This window comes from Cavia porcellus, unplaced genomic scaffold (assembly GCF_034190915.1).
Source record: "Cavia porcellus strain 051 isolate PalLab524CR breed Dunkin Hartley unplaced genomic scaffold, mCavPor4.1 scaffold_12, whole genome shotgun sequence".
In the NCBI taxonomy this organism is placed as follows: domain Eukaryota; kingdom Metazoa; phylum Chordata; class Mammalia; order Rodentia; family Caviidae; genus Cavia; species Cavia porcellus.
In genome coordinates this window covers 47,338,680-47,354,304 of record NW_026947495.1, presented here as the reverse complement: position 1 = coordinate 47,354,304, position 15,625 = coordinate 47,338,680, and the positions used below count along the sequence as shown (strand labels likewise).

The following is a 15,625-nucleotide window of genomic DNA, read 5'->3' as shown; positions in this document are numbered from 1 at the left end:
ATTTATGATGAATAGATAATCTGATATTCTGTATGAAAAATGGGATAAGAAGAATCAAGTATAAACCAGTAGACTATCAACATTTACGTGCATTAACTGAAGCAAAGAAATTAGCTTCTGCTTCTATAGAGCAAAAGGTTAGAAGTTGTGTGTATGTACAATGTTTTTTTCTAGTTTTGGAAAATTGAATTTCTAGGAAGTGTATTAATATTTATATTGCACATACAAAAAGAAGTGGTTTTCTAAATGGTTATTAGACTCTCCAACTATTAATAGTAGTGAATAGCAGCTAACATTCCCTGAATGTTCTCAGACTATTATTCAATTTGCCTGATATGTTCATTTAATTTTTACAACAAGTCTATGAGGACTAAATTCAACTTTTTTTGAAAAGAAAATTATTTTTAATAATTTACTATTTAATCTGAAAAAAAAATTGCTGAAGAGTGCCAGTCATAGATTATTATATGACATAAGGCTTCTTTTTCAACCCATTGTAAATACACCCTTTTTTCTCTATTTTTTTCTCTAGTTTTTTTCTCTATTCTGTAATTCTCTTCTTTGCTGAGATATATATCCTATGCCAAGAAAAGGTCAACCTGGAACTTGTTCAATGATACAGTTTATTAAAAGTGACATTTTTCATTGCTTCCTTGTATGGAAAAACTGTTTTAAGGAAATAATACATTAATTTATAAGTTTTCATTTTTATTTAAAATATTAGTATTTTGTTAGTTTTGCATGGCTTTTCATTATTATCTTTTTTGTTTCTTGACATTTTTATTAGCACATTGAAGTACATGCAGTTTACAATCATGTTGATGAGTGGTTATATGTACATATCATTATTATCATTTTTAATGATTTATGATCCAAAGTACATTTGATACCCTATTCTAGAGAAATTATCATATGTCTGAATTATATTCCCTTAAACTAATGTAACTTAAAAAGTAGGTTATTACTTGTTCCACATATAACTATAACTAACTTCATGTTATGAGAACAAAGAAATTTTATAGAAAAAAATCACAAGAATCACAAGACTGTTTGCCTAATAAAGTTGTTTATATATGTTTAACTTGTTCTTACCTATTTTACACACATGTACAAATATATAATTATAAAAATTACTGTAAATCTTATTTTATGCCATGATAAACATAAATATAAATTCTATTTGCATTTTCCTTTAACATTTTACAATGTTATTTTATATTATTTTATATGATATTTGATAACTCTACTCAACAAATCTTAATCATATGATTACCTTAAACTTGAAGATATAGTAGCGAATAAAATGTAGCCCTTAGCTTCATGTAGTTTACTATTTGCTGAGAAAAGAAAGTTGTCAGTATTTATTAAATAAATCTGAAAATAAATCACATTAAGTTTAAACTGCAATAAAACGTGCTGTCTGGTGTAGAATTAACAGGATACAATCATGATTGGATGTATAGGAAATGACTTTTTGAGGAAGTAACATTGGAATTGACACCTGAAGGCTAATAAAAGTTAGCTAAGCAAAAACTGAATGACAAATACTGTACTGTACTCCAAATAAACAAAAGATTCATACATTATTATACTTTGATTTATTTGGGTTGTACCCAATTTGATTATGTTGAAAATTCTACTGTGGTAAAATTCTTTAGGCACATAGATGGGCTTTTCCATGTTTTAAAATTCAGGTCAAGAAATATGAAATGTTTTAGACTTATTACTAATTTTTCCCTCAAGCTATTTTTTTAAGTTTTATTTTAAAGAGGATAAAATTAAACATAACAAAACAGAATGTAAGAAAACAATGTAAGAGATACAGATTTCAATATAAGAAAACAATGTAAGAGACACAGTGAAAAACCGGAGTTTTTCACTATTTATCATATTGTCTCTTGTTTTCATCCAAATAGCTGTCCATATCTTCACATACAGTGAATTCATACAAAACAATATAGGATAAAACTGAACTGAACAGGATGATGCAGGCATTTTAGATCTTCAAGACCAAACAATAAGGAAGTCAACAATGGCTGCCATAATGTCTCTCATTCTCTTCAAAATAGCTGTCCATACCTTCACGTATGTTGAAATTAAACAAAACAAAAAAGACTAAAATCACTCTGAACAAAGAATAATAGTATTGCTGGATTTCACATCATGACACTATGGAATCAACACTGGGTACCTTACTGTCTCTTTTTCTTCAAAGTAGTTGTTCATTTCATCATGCATTATATAATCAGTTCTCATAAACTGTTTAGAAGTTCTACGCATGCATGAGTCTCTACATGTATATTCTTTCTGCATTAGAGGGAAAAACAAAACAAATTCCTAGAAAAACATGAAATGAAAAATTCATATAAAACCACAATGCAAGGTGATCTACAGTGGTTACTATGATGTCTCTTATTATCTTCAATGGAATTGTCTATATCATCAGGCATAGTATAATTGAGCATAGCAGTATATAATAATATTAATAAAAACAAGGCATTGGAGACATTATAAGACTTCAAAATCAGGTAATAGTCAAATCATTATTATCATTTTTAATGATTTATGATCCAAAGTACATTTGATACCCTATTCTAGGGAAATTATCATAGTGGATATCCTAGTGAATCTTGTCATCTTCAGAGTATTTGCCTATACTCTCAGACTTGATACTATCAATCATAACAGATTCAAATAAAATCAGTCAATACAAAACAGCAATCTAACAAACCAGATTCAAATAAGATCAGTCATAATAAGACAGTGTAAGTAATACAGGGCTTCAGATTAAGTTAATAGGAAATTAAGGATGGTTACCATAGTATATCCTGATATTTTTGGAATAGTTGTCTGTGCCCTCAAGTCTAGTAGAAGTGGACAGAGTGAAACAAACTAAACAGAGCAAAAGAACTATATGGATTTTAAATCCTGATTCATTATTAACAATGTCCTCTGCCTTCCTTTTTAAGACAATTCCCCCCGCTTTCACTTTTACAGAGTGAATTGTACATTTTGGGTCTCACTAGGTCCTTTAGTTTTTAGGTTAGGAGTACAACCTGCTATTTATCTAAGTGATTCTGAACCTTTTTACCTCTGGGCTTGATCTTAAGTTGTATTCCTTTACCTACAAAAGCCTCAAGGTTTTCCTTCCTTATAGCTGAGTAGTTCTCCACCACACAAAAGTATCATGTCTTTCCAATCTTTCTGCAGGTGCTGGATGAGCTGCCCCTTTTTCTGTCTGGTTCCCTGCCACATAGAGCATTGTTTTCTCATATTTGATTTTTGGTCCATAAACCTTCTTTCAGGTTAATTGTATTTCCTATACAGAACATCTCTATGGACCCTATCCTCTGATCTACTCTGCCTGTGTTTCTTTTTGTTAATGTGTCAAGGCTAAATGTTAGAGATTATAGCCAACCTTCTCTGCCTCATTTCTGCTATGCTATTTTTCTGCCATTGGTGGTCTACTTCTATCTTTCATTCCACTGTCTGCCCCATTCATTGAGGCCTCTCTGCCACTGTTCCTGAAATTCTGGTGATTTTTTTTTCTCTCTCTCTAGAATGTCCTTCAATATTTTTTGTAGGGTTGATTGGTGGTCATGAACTCTCCCAGTTCCTCTTTGTCATGGAAGCATCTTGTTTCTTCATTAATTTTGAGAGTTTTTTAGGGTACATCAATCTGAGTTGGAGGTTTGTCGATGTCCGCTCCCGGCCGGCAGGAAGGACACACGACAAAGTCTGGTAGTGGACAACCTTTTCTTTTTATTTTCCTTCTCCGTACAGCCTGCCCTGGGTTCTCCCAGCTGAAGCCTCCTCTGGTCCGCTCCCCGCGGCTCCTTTTGTGTTTTAGTCTGCCCCAAAGCCTCTACCGGTCCGCTCTCCGCGGCTCCTTTTGGGCTTTTACTTTTGGGCTTCTACCTGGCTTCTTCCTCCGCCCAGGGGTGGCACCGGTATATATACGGGTACAGTGTCCAATCATGTTAAAGTAAGCAAGGCAAGCTGATTGGCTAACATCATCAGTTGCCAGGCAGACTATATTGTTGAGCGGGTTGCTTACGCGGTAAGCAGGAAACTAACGTGCTCGATGGGAGGGGCAATCTACCTCAGGCTTCACTCTTTACTACAGGCCTCACGTCCGCCAAGTGAGGCGACCGGGCTCGGGGCTGTGGCTCCCAACAGAGGTTATTTTCTTTCAGGGCTTGGAATATTTCCCTCCAAGTTCTTGAGTTGATGTTTGTGTCAAGAAGTCTGTCATGATTTTGATGGGTTTTCCTTCATAGGTGATCTGTTTCTTTTCTCTGGTGGCTTTTAATATTTTGTTCTTGTGATGAATTTCTGGGATCTTGATTATTTTTTTTTTTAATTTTTATTTAAGGAGAAAAGAAAAGAAAGAAAAAAAACAGTGAAGGGGTACAAGTTATACAGATTTACAGAATAAAAAAATGCGCAGTAGGAAATCAATAGTTAATGGATTACATATTGCCATCTTAGAAATAATTGTTCAAGTCACAAAATTAAAGCTTGTAGAGTGGACATTCCACCAATGATACTGCAAACAGTTCTGTTCAATGATCCAATAAAACTCTGTGATATCATTTTCTATCTTATACTTTTAAATATACATGCAGTTATATAGTTTAGAGCACTTTCTTTTCCTCTCTTTTGTACAGTGACTATTACACATTTTGGGTTTCATTGCTCCCACGGTTCTTGTTGCTTTTTTGGAAGAGAGTAAAACCAAATGTGACATAACAGAACAGAATCGGTCAAGTCAAAAGGGTGGACATAATAGATAATATAAAAACATAATACAAGGTGATCAACAATGGTTACCCTAATGCCTCCCGCTATTTCTAATAGAATTGCCTATATCATTAGTTGTAATACAATTGAACAAAACCGTAAAGAATAAAACCGAGAAAACCAAAACATTGGAGACATTGTAGGTCTTCAAAAGTAGATAAAAGTCAATGAGAATGGGCGTTATAATGAATCTCATTATCTTCTCAGCTGATGCCTAAACTTTCGAACCTGATACTATCCAGCAAAACAGAATATAGGAACCTCAGTCAAAAACAAGATGGTGAGAGTAATACAGGGCTTCAAATCGAGATAATAGAAAGTCAAAGTGGGTTACTATATTATATCCTGCTATATTTTTCCCTGTAATTAAATGGGTAAAAATAAAAAAGTAAATAATGGAGTGGAGATTGAGAAAAAAAGAGGGCATAACAGCGAAACAGGGCAGATCAAAACATAACCATTTAAGCAGAATAGTGTTTCACCACCAGCTAATCCTGACCCAAAAATAGTTACCATATTGACTCCCTCCCTGAAGTCCTTGAGTACAACTTCATATACTGTAGCATTAAGTATATCAAAACAATGTAAATCCATTTAAGAGAATAACAGCATTATAGAGTATTTAGAATCCACTAACAGAAAATGAACAATGGTCTCTGTATAATCTCCTTGTCTTTAAAAGGTTTTTTCTTATACTATCGTACATAGTAAAATCCAATAAGATACAACCTGTTTAGACCATTGGAGACAGAAGAACAAAAGCTAGATGAGACTTCAAAACAAGATGGTACTAAATCAGCATTACCTATTAAGATGTCATTTTCTCCAAAAAAAGCTGTTACTATCATCCAATCTTCTCTGTCTCATTTCTGTTGAGCTCTTTTTCTGTCAGTAGCTGTCAGTTTGTCTTCTTCGTTTTGGTCTCTGCTCTATTCGTTGTGGCCTCCCTGCCCCTATTTCTGGGTTCTTTGTATTTTTCTTTTTTTAGAATATCCTGCAATACTTTCTGTAGGGTTGGATTGGTGGTTGCAAATTCCCCCAGTTCCTCTTTATCCTGGAAGCACCTCGTTTTTCCATCAATTTCCAGGGACAGTTGTGCAGGATATCTCAATCTTGGCTGTAGATTATTATCTTTCAAAGCTTGAATTATTTCTCCCCATGCTCTTCGTGATTTGATGGTTTGTGAAGAGAAATCTGCTGTAATTTTGATGGGTCTTCCCTTGTAAGTGATCTGTTTCTTGTCTCTTACAGCTTTTAATATTCTGTTCTTGTATTGAATTTCTGGAATTTTTATTATTATATGCCTGGGTGTTTCTCTGTTAGGGTTGTAGGTAGCTGGGGTCCTGTATGCCTCATACATTTGAGTATCTTTACCTTTTGCTAAATTAGGAAAATTCTCCTGGATTATTTCTGTGAGTAGCTTTTGTAGTTCACTTGTTTGTGTCCCTACTTCTTCTTTTATGTTCTTAATCCTTAAGTTATGGCTCCTCTTATCATCTTCTTGTCTTTGTATTATTGCTGTGTGTTTCTTTGTTATTTTTAAGAAGTTTTTCATTTCATTCTCCCATGTTTCAAGTCTGCCCTCCAATTCAGATAGTCTGTCCTTAGTTTCTTTCAAGCTGTTATGCCAGTCTTGGGTATACTTCTTGGTTTCTTGATAGTCCCTTTGCACCTGCTTCACATACTCAATGCTTTCTCTGTTTTCTCCATCAAGCAATTCTCCCCTCTTTTTCTGTTCTTCCACTCCACCATCTGCTTTTTCCTGGGTGGTGCTTAGCATTTCTCTAACTATTCTGCATACTTCTAGCTTCAGGTCATTGATAACTTCATTCCTGAATTGGTCTATGAGGCTCTCTAAATGGCGCTTAATGTATATTGGTACAGTGTCCACTATTGCCTGATTCTCAGGATTGGGGGTCGAGGAGCCTTTTTTGTTGCTTCCCTTCCCCATATTTTCTGTTCCTTATAAAATGTAATCTTACACAGGAGGCCCAGCTTCCCTGCCTGTCAGCTACAGCTTGATCGAATTGCGCTGGCTAGTTGTTCCAGCTCACCGCTGCGCCCCAGGGAGTTGCGGAGGAGGCAGCCTACGCGGAAGTCGGTCGCTCCTCCGGGCCACCGTCAGGCTCTGGGATCTGGGCTAGGCCAGCCTAGGGAGTCCGCGAGCAGCGTCCCTCCGGCCAGGCACCTTTCACCAATCCCGTCCGAGAGGGAAATGCGCGGCTGCAGTTGCCACCGCGCCCTGCTCTTACAGGACTGCCCGCGCCCAGAAAATCCTCCGCTGGAGTCAGACTGCGGTAGGGAGTCAGTTCCTCGCTCACCTCGCCACCAGTCAGCCTTCCTTCCTGCCTGTCGCGTTTCCGAGACCGTTCCCAGACGCCCGTTCCCAGAGCTCGGGGGTCGCGTCTCTCCTTGCTGAGCCGCTGTGGAGGTAGCCGGCCGCCGCGCGGCGGGAAATCCAAGCCGCGGTTTCCAATGGCGCGGAGTCGAGCCTCCACACCGAGATTTTTCTGTTCCTATTTTAGCGCCAGGACTGTATTCCAAGTTGGATTCTCTCAGCCCAGTTCGTTCCTGAGTCAGCAGAGCATATCTCTACTGGTTCGTATCTCCTTAGTCCGCATCCTTCCTGGCCTCTGAGCCGAGCCTTTAGAGAGCGTTCAGTAGTTGCTGTTGTCTGTCCGCCATGTTCTCGGGATCCCTCTGGGATCTTGATTATTATGTGTCTGGGTATAGCTCTATTTTGGCTGTAGGTGGCTAGAGTTCTGCATGCCTCATATATCTGCATATCATTTCCTTTTTCTTTGTTTGGGAACTTTTCCCTAATTATTTCTGTGAATAGCCTTTGTATTTCTTTTGTGTTTGCCCCTGCTTCTTCACTCACATTTTTTATTCTTAAGTTATAGGTCCTCTTGTTATCTTTTAGCCTTTGTATTGATACTGCCTGTTTCCTTGTTATTTTTAAGAGATCTTTCCTTTTGTGATTAGACATTGTAAACCTGTCTTCAAGTTTTGCTAATCTATCTCTAGTTTTTGTCAGGCAATTTTTCCAGCTTTCAATGGAGTTTTTAATTTCCTGGTATTCTCTTTGAATCTGTTCCATGTATTTTAGCTTTTCTTTATCTTTTTCATTGAACATTTTTCTCCTCTTTTTGTGTTCCTCCATTCTCCTGTCTGTGTCTCCTTGAGAGGTGCTTAGCATTTCTTTTATTAATCTTCTTATATCTTGCTTTACTTGTATTAATATTTCAGTTTTGAGCTCGTCTATGATGTCATGAAGATATTTCTTTATGTCAGCTGATGCTGTGTCTGATATTGTGTGTTTGTTGCCCTTGATCTCCTCTGTATTTACCTCCCCTGGACCCATATTCCCTGGATTGGCTGGAGGCTTCTTCTTATTTTTTTCTCTTGTCATGTTTCTTGTTTTTTCACACAGGTGTATGGTGGAGGTCCCAGCCCTTTCTGTACTGGTTTTGGTTCTTCTGAAGTGCACTGGCTAGGGATTTCTGTCCACTCCAGTTTGCTGTTGGTCACTGAAGTGCAAGCAGGTATGGTGTAGGCTGGCTCCCCTCTGAGCCAGTTAACTAGCAGGGGTCTTCACCACATTAGTATGTGCTATGCAGACAGCATTGGTTTGGGACAACTTCAGAGAAAATTTTGTCCCTGGCCATTGGGTCCATCCAGGGGTGTGACCCAGCTCAATCAAAGCCCACCAATCTGCTCTGGGCAGGGAGCAGCCAACTGAAGTCACTGTGTTCCTTGTTCAGGCCTGTCTTGCCCAAAACCGATATGTCGTCTGGTCAGTTACCCTCCTCCTGTTGGGGGAGCAAATTCCAAGCACTCACCATGGAGTAGTGCAGGTCTCCACACTAGCTCTGTTCTCCATTGGGCTCATCAACCCCCGACTTCAGCCTGACTGTGGGTCTAACTGACTCTGATGAGAGTGTTGCAGTCGTGAGTTGGGCCAGCTCTGATGAGAGCATGTCTAGCTCCAGGCTTCTGTCTATGTTTTTCTTTTCTTTTTTTTTCCCTTAGTTTCTTCCTGGGTTGTGAGAATCCCTCTCCTTTTGTCTGGTCTTCTCCATGATGGTAAATTCTAGCATCTGAGTTGTTTCTCTCAGATAGGTTCTGTACCTTGTTACTTATCGATTTTTTTGGTCTTTTCTCAGGATATTGTTTTAACGACAGATGCCAGCACAAACATCCTCTACACACTGTCAACATTGAACATGTACATATATTGCCAATATTTTTTTGTCCATTCATCTGCGATATCCCCCAGAAGATATTTTAACTGAATATAGATTAGCTAAATATTAAAGTCAGTATCTAGTCAAGGTAAATATCCTTTTGAAGAAAGATTTCCTGCCAAAGAGCAGACATATTTAAGATTTCTAATTATTATGATTTGAAAATTTGGCTTTAAGTGAAGGAATTATAGTTTTTCAGCACTGTCAGCTGCTGAATTATACTTCTAGTCACTGTACTGTACATTTGTAAGGTTAAACATAGTTCCTTTGAACTGACATGCTAAATAATGCCACTAACCTTTTTTATTCATTGTGTAATGTAATTCAGAAAGGAGATTTTTAGTTACATATTTTCTAGTGATAGCTTTGTATCTGTAATTCACAGCTTGGCAAATGAAAAAAATCCATTGTCCTCAACTACTTTGAAAATGATTCAGTCTGTAGCAATCATTCTGATGAACTTTAACTTCCATTTTTAGTCTCCAGAGATTCATTATGATAAGGACTGGTGCTTCTAAAGTTTTTTTTTTTTTTTTTTTTTTTTTTTTTTTTTTTTTTTTTTTTTGAGCAGAGTCTCACTATATAGTACAGAGTACAGGCTGGCCTTGAACTCACTTATGTAGCCCCGGCTGGCCTTGAATTCATGATGATCTTCCTGCTTCAGCTTCCTGAGAAATGCTGCTTTTTAAAAGCATTTTTGTATTGTCTCTTTTTTTACTTTCTGGTAGGCGAGAATCAAATGTGTCCTGATTATTGCATAATAACTCTCTTTTTTCTTCATTCAGTTTAAATTATATCTGGAGTAAGGAATATGTTATTGGTAGTGTTTTTGGAGTTTTCCCTTCTCATTTAACTTGTAGGTGGCAATGGACATTTTGCTTTTAATTTATTTTGTAAGATGTGAACAATTCCTAAATAGAACCTTTTCTTAAAAGATTCATGGTTCAGTTAAATTGAATTAAATAACTGGAAATTAAACAAAGCTTTTAAATTGATTTTTAAAGTGTCATGATTGCTAATATGCCAAATAGTCTATCCTATTTGGTATTATTATTACAACATAAATTTTGTTATTTACATTTTAATAAAATATGTGTTGACTCAAAAAGAATGTGTGATTCTTCCTAATTTCACATAGCTAACATTAATATTTAATGTTAATTAATCCCTTAATTTTTGTATTATCATTCTATTTTCCTATTTAAGTATGATAATTTTCTACACATAAAATTAACAGTTTGAACAATCATTGTTAGTTATTACAGAGCTTTGTTCTGAATATATTTAAACTGACAGAAAGTATATTAATATTTAATATAAGGAGAATGTTACTCCAAATTATTATCTAGAATAAAAACTACCTGTCTTCTGTAATGGATACTATTGTGCTCACTTGATGTGATGATCGTCTATATAATCACTGTGCCGTTGACCATGATCAATTTCTGGATGCCACATGAGACACTGAAATGGACTTTGCATTTCAAACATTGAGGTTGAATGTGGACACATGTAGCAGACCTGGGCTGAAAACTACAGCCACTTTTCAGTACATGGCATGTAACTGTTTATTCCAAACTTATGAAGAATAAAGGAATATTTATGATTATTTTTATTTCAATTTTCTTCTTTGCAAAATGAATATTTCTTCTTGTCTAACTCAGATATTATCTACTAAATCTTTGTTAAAACCTCATGTAATAGAAAATTACCATGCAAGCAGTTTGAATGAGATATCAATCTCTGCATAACATAATACAGCTTCAACTTTTGATCATCATTCCTTTATAATCTCACTTATAAATTTTTCTCTGTATTAAACTGTGCTCAAGCAAATCTTAAACATAGTAATAGCTCATGCACAAATATTTCAGCATGTAACTCTGAAATATCAGAACTCTAAAAAACTGTACTATACTATTCCCTTGTCTAATGTCATCACTATTCTATTTCACTGAAATTTTTATTAGTGTTTATTTATATCAGTATCTAAATAAGATCCATGTATTGTAGTACATTTTTATTTGTTAGACTTCATCTTTTATCTTCTTGTGCTTTTATAATTTAGTTTTTGAATAAATTACATTATTTATATGGTAGTTCTTTCTTTTAAATTTTTTATTAGTACATGTTTGTAGTATGTGATGTTTACATTTATCTTAGGAAGCAGGTACATGTGCTTAGCATATCTTGATTCTTTTTATTCCACTCCCCATGTCTAGATTGCCTCTTTCCAATTTAATTTTAATTCATGTTTGCAACACATAATATATTGTTTGTAATGTACATATATTGTGAGTTGTTGAACATATAAAGGACACATCTTAATTCTTGTGTGAAGTTGGTACATGTAAATAATATATCTTTTTAAAAATTAACTTTATTGGTACATTTTACATTTACATAATGAGCACATTCATCATAGGGAATTTGTACCTGTACATGATATATCTTGATTTTTCTTTTTTCCCCAATCTCTTCTCCGCACTTCAACCCCTTTTCCCCTCCTATTTAGAACTTTATGTTTCCATTTTTATCTTTTATTCTCTTTTTCTTTTCCCTTCCTCCATTTTCCTTTCCCCTTTCCCTTGCTCCTCTTCACAACATTTTCTTCCATTTTCCAATATCTGTTACACATTTTGGCCCTTATTTACCCTTTTGGTTTCTCATATCACAGTAACCATGTGATATTTAAACATATGTGTCCAATGTATTTCACATAAAAGTATAGTCTCATTTCCTTAAAACAGTCTTAAGTTTGTCTTTCTTTATGGTATAGTAGTACTCCACTGTGTAAAAAGCCGCCACATTTTCTTTATCCATTTCTCAATTGAGGGACATTTGAACTGTTTCCAAGATTTAGCTATTATAAGTTGCGGTGCAACATGGGAGTGCTTATGTTGCCGTGGCATGATGATTTTAAACCTTTTGGGAAGATACTGAGGAGGGGAATAGCTGGGTCAAATGGAACGTCTAGTTTTAGTTTTTTGAGGAATCTCCACAATGATTTCTACAGTGGTTGCACCAGTCTGCACTCCCACCAACAGTGGAGAAGGGTTCATTTTTTCCTCCACGGTCACATCAGTATTTGTTATTGGTTGATTTCTTGACATTGGTCATTGTTTCTGGAGTGAGATGAAATCTCAGTGTCATTTTGGTTTGCATCTCTCAAATGACCAGTGATACCATTTTTTCATATATTTATTTGCCATTTGCACTTCATCTGAGAACTGTCCATTCATTTCAGATGCCCATTTTTTGGATTGGGTCTTTAAATTTGGGGAGTCTAGGATTTTTTTAAAGTTCTTTATTCTCTACATTAGTCCTTTGTCTGAAAAATGGCTGGCAAAATTTTTTCCTACTCTTTTTCTCTTCACTCCATTGGTTTCTTTTGCTGTACAAAAGCTTTGTAAGCAGATGAGATCCCAGTTGTTGATTCTTTGTGATAGTTCCTGTGTAATTGGGGTTTTGTTCAAAAAGTCTTTGTCTATGCCTGTCTTCAAGAGTTTTATCTATTGTATCTTCCAGAAGAGTGTTTCATTTTAGTATTTAGATGCTTTATCCATTTTGATTTTAGTTTAGTGCATGGTGAGAGAAATGGGTCTAGGTATAATCTTCAGCATGTGGAAAGCCAGCTTTTCAGTATCATTTATTAAAGGGGCTGTCTTTCTTCCAGTAAAGATATTTCACTCCTTTGTCAAAGATAAGGGGGAGTGAGTATATTTGGAGTTGTTTCTGCATCTTCTAATCTGTTCCACTGATCCTCAAGTCTATTTTTTGGCCAGTACTATGCTTTTCCCCCCTTTAAATCACAGTAGCTCCATAATATAATTTCATAATAAATGGTCAAAACTTATAAACTTTCAGTAGGGATTGTAGTTCTCTCCTCTGTGACTTTGTTATCAACAATTGATTTTGCTATTTTAGGTCTCAAATCCCAATGAATTTTAGGATTGTTTTCTTTAATTCTATGAAGTATGTTATTGGCATTTTGATATGGATTAGTTTAAGTCTGTATAACAACTTTGGAAGCATGGCCATTTTCACTCGATTGGTTCTTCCTACTGAAGAACAAGGGATATATCTCCATTTTCTTATATGCTCTTTGATCTCTTTTTCCAGACTATTGTAGTTTTCAATGTAAAGGTCTTTTATTTCTTTCACTAGACTGATTCCTAAGTATTTTTTGTTTTTGGTGCTATGGTGAAATTTGTGGTTTCCCTAGTTTTTCTTTCAGTTAGTTTGTTATTTGTGTACAGCAATGCTATTGATTTTTGAGTGCTAACTTTGCATATAGCTACGCTATGCAATTTGATTACTAAATGTAGATGTTTTGAGGGGAATTTTTTCAGGTTTTCTGTGTAGAGTATCATGTCATCTGCAAATAATAACAATTTAACTTATTCCTTTCTTATTGTCATTCTTTTTATTTCTTTCTGTTGCCTAATTGCTCTGGATAATGCTTTCAGAACTATATTGCATAGGAGTGTTGATAATAGACATCTTTTTGTTCCTGATTTTAGAGTGAAAGTTTATAGGCTTTGACCATTTATTATGATGTTGGTTGCGTTGGTTTGTCAAAGATGGCATTTATCATATTAGATAAAGATCATCAATTCCAATTTTCTGTAGGATTTTCTTTATCATGAATGTGTTTGGAATTTGTCAAATGATTTTTTTTAAAAATGCTTTTTCTACATCATTGAGATGATCATGAGGTTTTCATACTGGTTCTGTTGATGTTGTATATCACGTTTATTGATTTGCTTATGTTGAAACATTCTTACTTTTTTGGGATGAATACTACTTGATCATGTTTTATAATCTTGATGATTTGCTACATTCTGTTTGCTAGTATCTTACTGAAGATTTTTTCATCTATGTTCATTAATAGACTGGCCTTTAATTCTCTTTTTCTGTTGAATCCTCCTCTGGTTTTGGTATCAGGGTAATGCTTACTTCCAGGAATGAATTGGAGTATTGCTTCCCTTTCAATTTCAAAAAAGTTTGAAGAGTGGTAGCCTTAGGTCTTCTCTAAAGTTCTTGTGAAATTTAGCACTGAATCCATCAGACATTTTTGTTGTTGTTGTTGCTGTTGTTAGTAATTTTTAAATTACTTTTTCAATTTCATTGATATTGGTTTATTATAATCTTTATATCTTCTTGATTCAGCATTGGTAACATATGTGTCTAGGAATCTGTCCATATTTTCTGCATTTTCCATATTTCAGAATATAGACTTTTGGAGGTAGGTTTTGATGATCTTCTGTTGTGATTTTACCCTTTCATTCCTAATTCATGGATTGAATCTTTTCTTTCCTTTTTTTTTAAGTTGAGGAAGTTTGTCTATTTATTTTATCTAAGAAGTAATTCTTCAATTCATTGATCCTTTGTATTGTATTCTTAGTCTCAAATGTTTTAATTTCTTCTATGATCTTTATGCTTTCTTTCTTTGTATGAACTTTGGGTTTGACTTGCTCTTCTGTTTCTGGAAGCTTAAAGTTCAACATTAAGTTGTTTATTTTGAGTTCACTCTATTTTTCTGATATGACAATTGACTAGTATAAATTTCCTTCATAGGTTTGTTTACATTGTATCCCATAAGCTTTGGCATTATTGTTTAATTGTAGAAGGTGTCTTATTTCTTCTTTAATTTCATCTGTGACCCAATGAATGTTCAACAGCATCGTATGCTATTCACATGCTTCCACATGTTTATGCAGTTTTTGTGGTTTCTTTTGCTATTGCTTTCCAATTTCACTGCATTATGATTGGATAATATGCATGGGATAATTTCAGTTCCTTTGCATTTGCTTAAGCATGTTCTGTGAGCTAGTATGTGATCTACTTTGGAGAATGTCCTGTGTGTAGCTGAGAAGGATGTGTATTCTGATATTGTGGGTAGAACACACTGTAGACATTTACTAAATCCATTTGTTCAAAAGTTTGGTTTAGTCCTGATATTTCCTTATTGATTTTTTTGTCTAGTTGACTATTTGTGACAGTAGAATATGAAGGTCCCCATTACAATTGCATTAATGCTTATTTGATTTTTTTCATGTTCATTAATGTTTGTTTTATATAGTTGGTATTCTGGTATTTGGTACTTATATATTGATTGTTATTTTTTTTCTTTGGATTTTTTCCTCAACAAGTACATAATGACTTTTGTTTCTCTTGATCAGTCTTGGCTTGAAATCCAATTTGCCTACAAATAAAATAGCTATGTCACTTTGTTCTGGGTTCTTATTGCATGGAATATTGTTTTCCATCCTTTGATTTTTCAGTCTATGAGTTTCTTTTTAAGTAAAAATGTGTTTCTTGCATGCAGTATATTGTTAGATCTTGTTTCTAGGTCCATTCTGCCAATCTTTCTTTTGAGTGTTGAGTTGAGACCATTGATTTTTGATTATAACTGATATGTATTGACTTATTCATATCGTTATTTTCCAGTTGTTGCTTCCTTTTCTTTATCCTCTGCTTAATTGTTTGCCTTACCTGAAATAGTCATTCTATTGGAGTTCCTGGAGTGATAGACTTTGTTATCTCTGTCTAGAACATTCTTCAAAACATTC

The 15,625-nt window shown here is 34.9% G+C and overlaps 1 protein-coding gene across 4 annotated transcripts in view; it reads left to right on the top strand.

The window, feature by feature from the left end:
- The window catches only part of Ccdc148 (coiled-coil domain containing 148), a 327,135-nt gene that overhangs the window by 88,905 nt on the left and 222,605 nt on the right, over positions 1–15,625 (top strand). For 3 of the 4 annotated variants that reach the window (XM_063259134.1, XM_063259135.1, XM_063259136.1), the window contains exon 3: positions 16–137. The exons of the other annotated variant lie outside the window; for it this stretch is intronic. In XM_063259134.1, the coding sequence (XP_063115204.1) occupies positions 16–137 (122 nt within the window). The remainder of the gene's footprint in view (positions 1–15; positions 138–15,625) is intronic. 4 annotated transcript variants of the gene reach the window in all.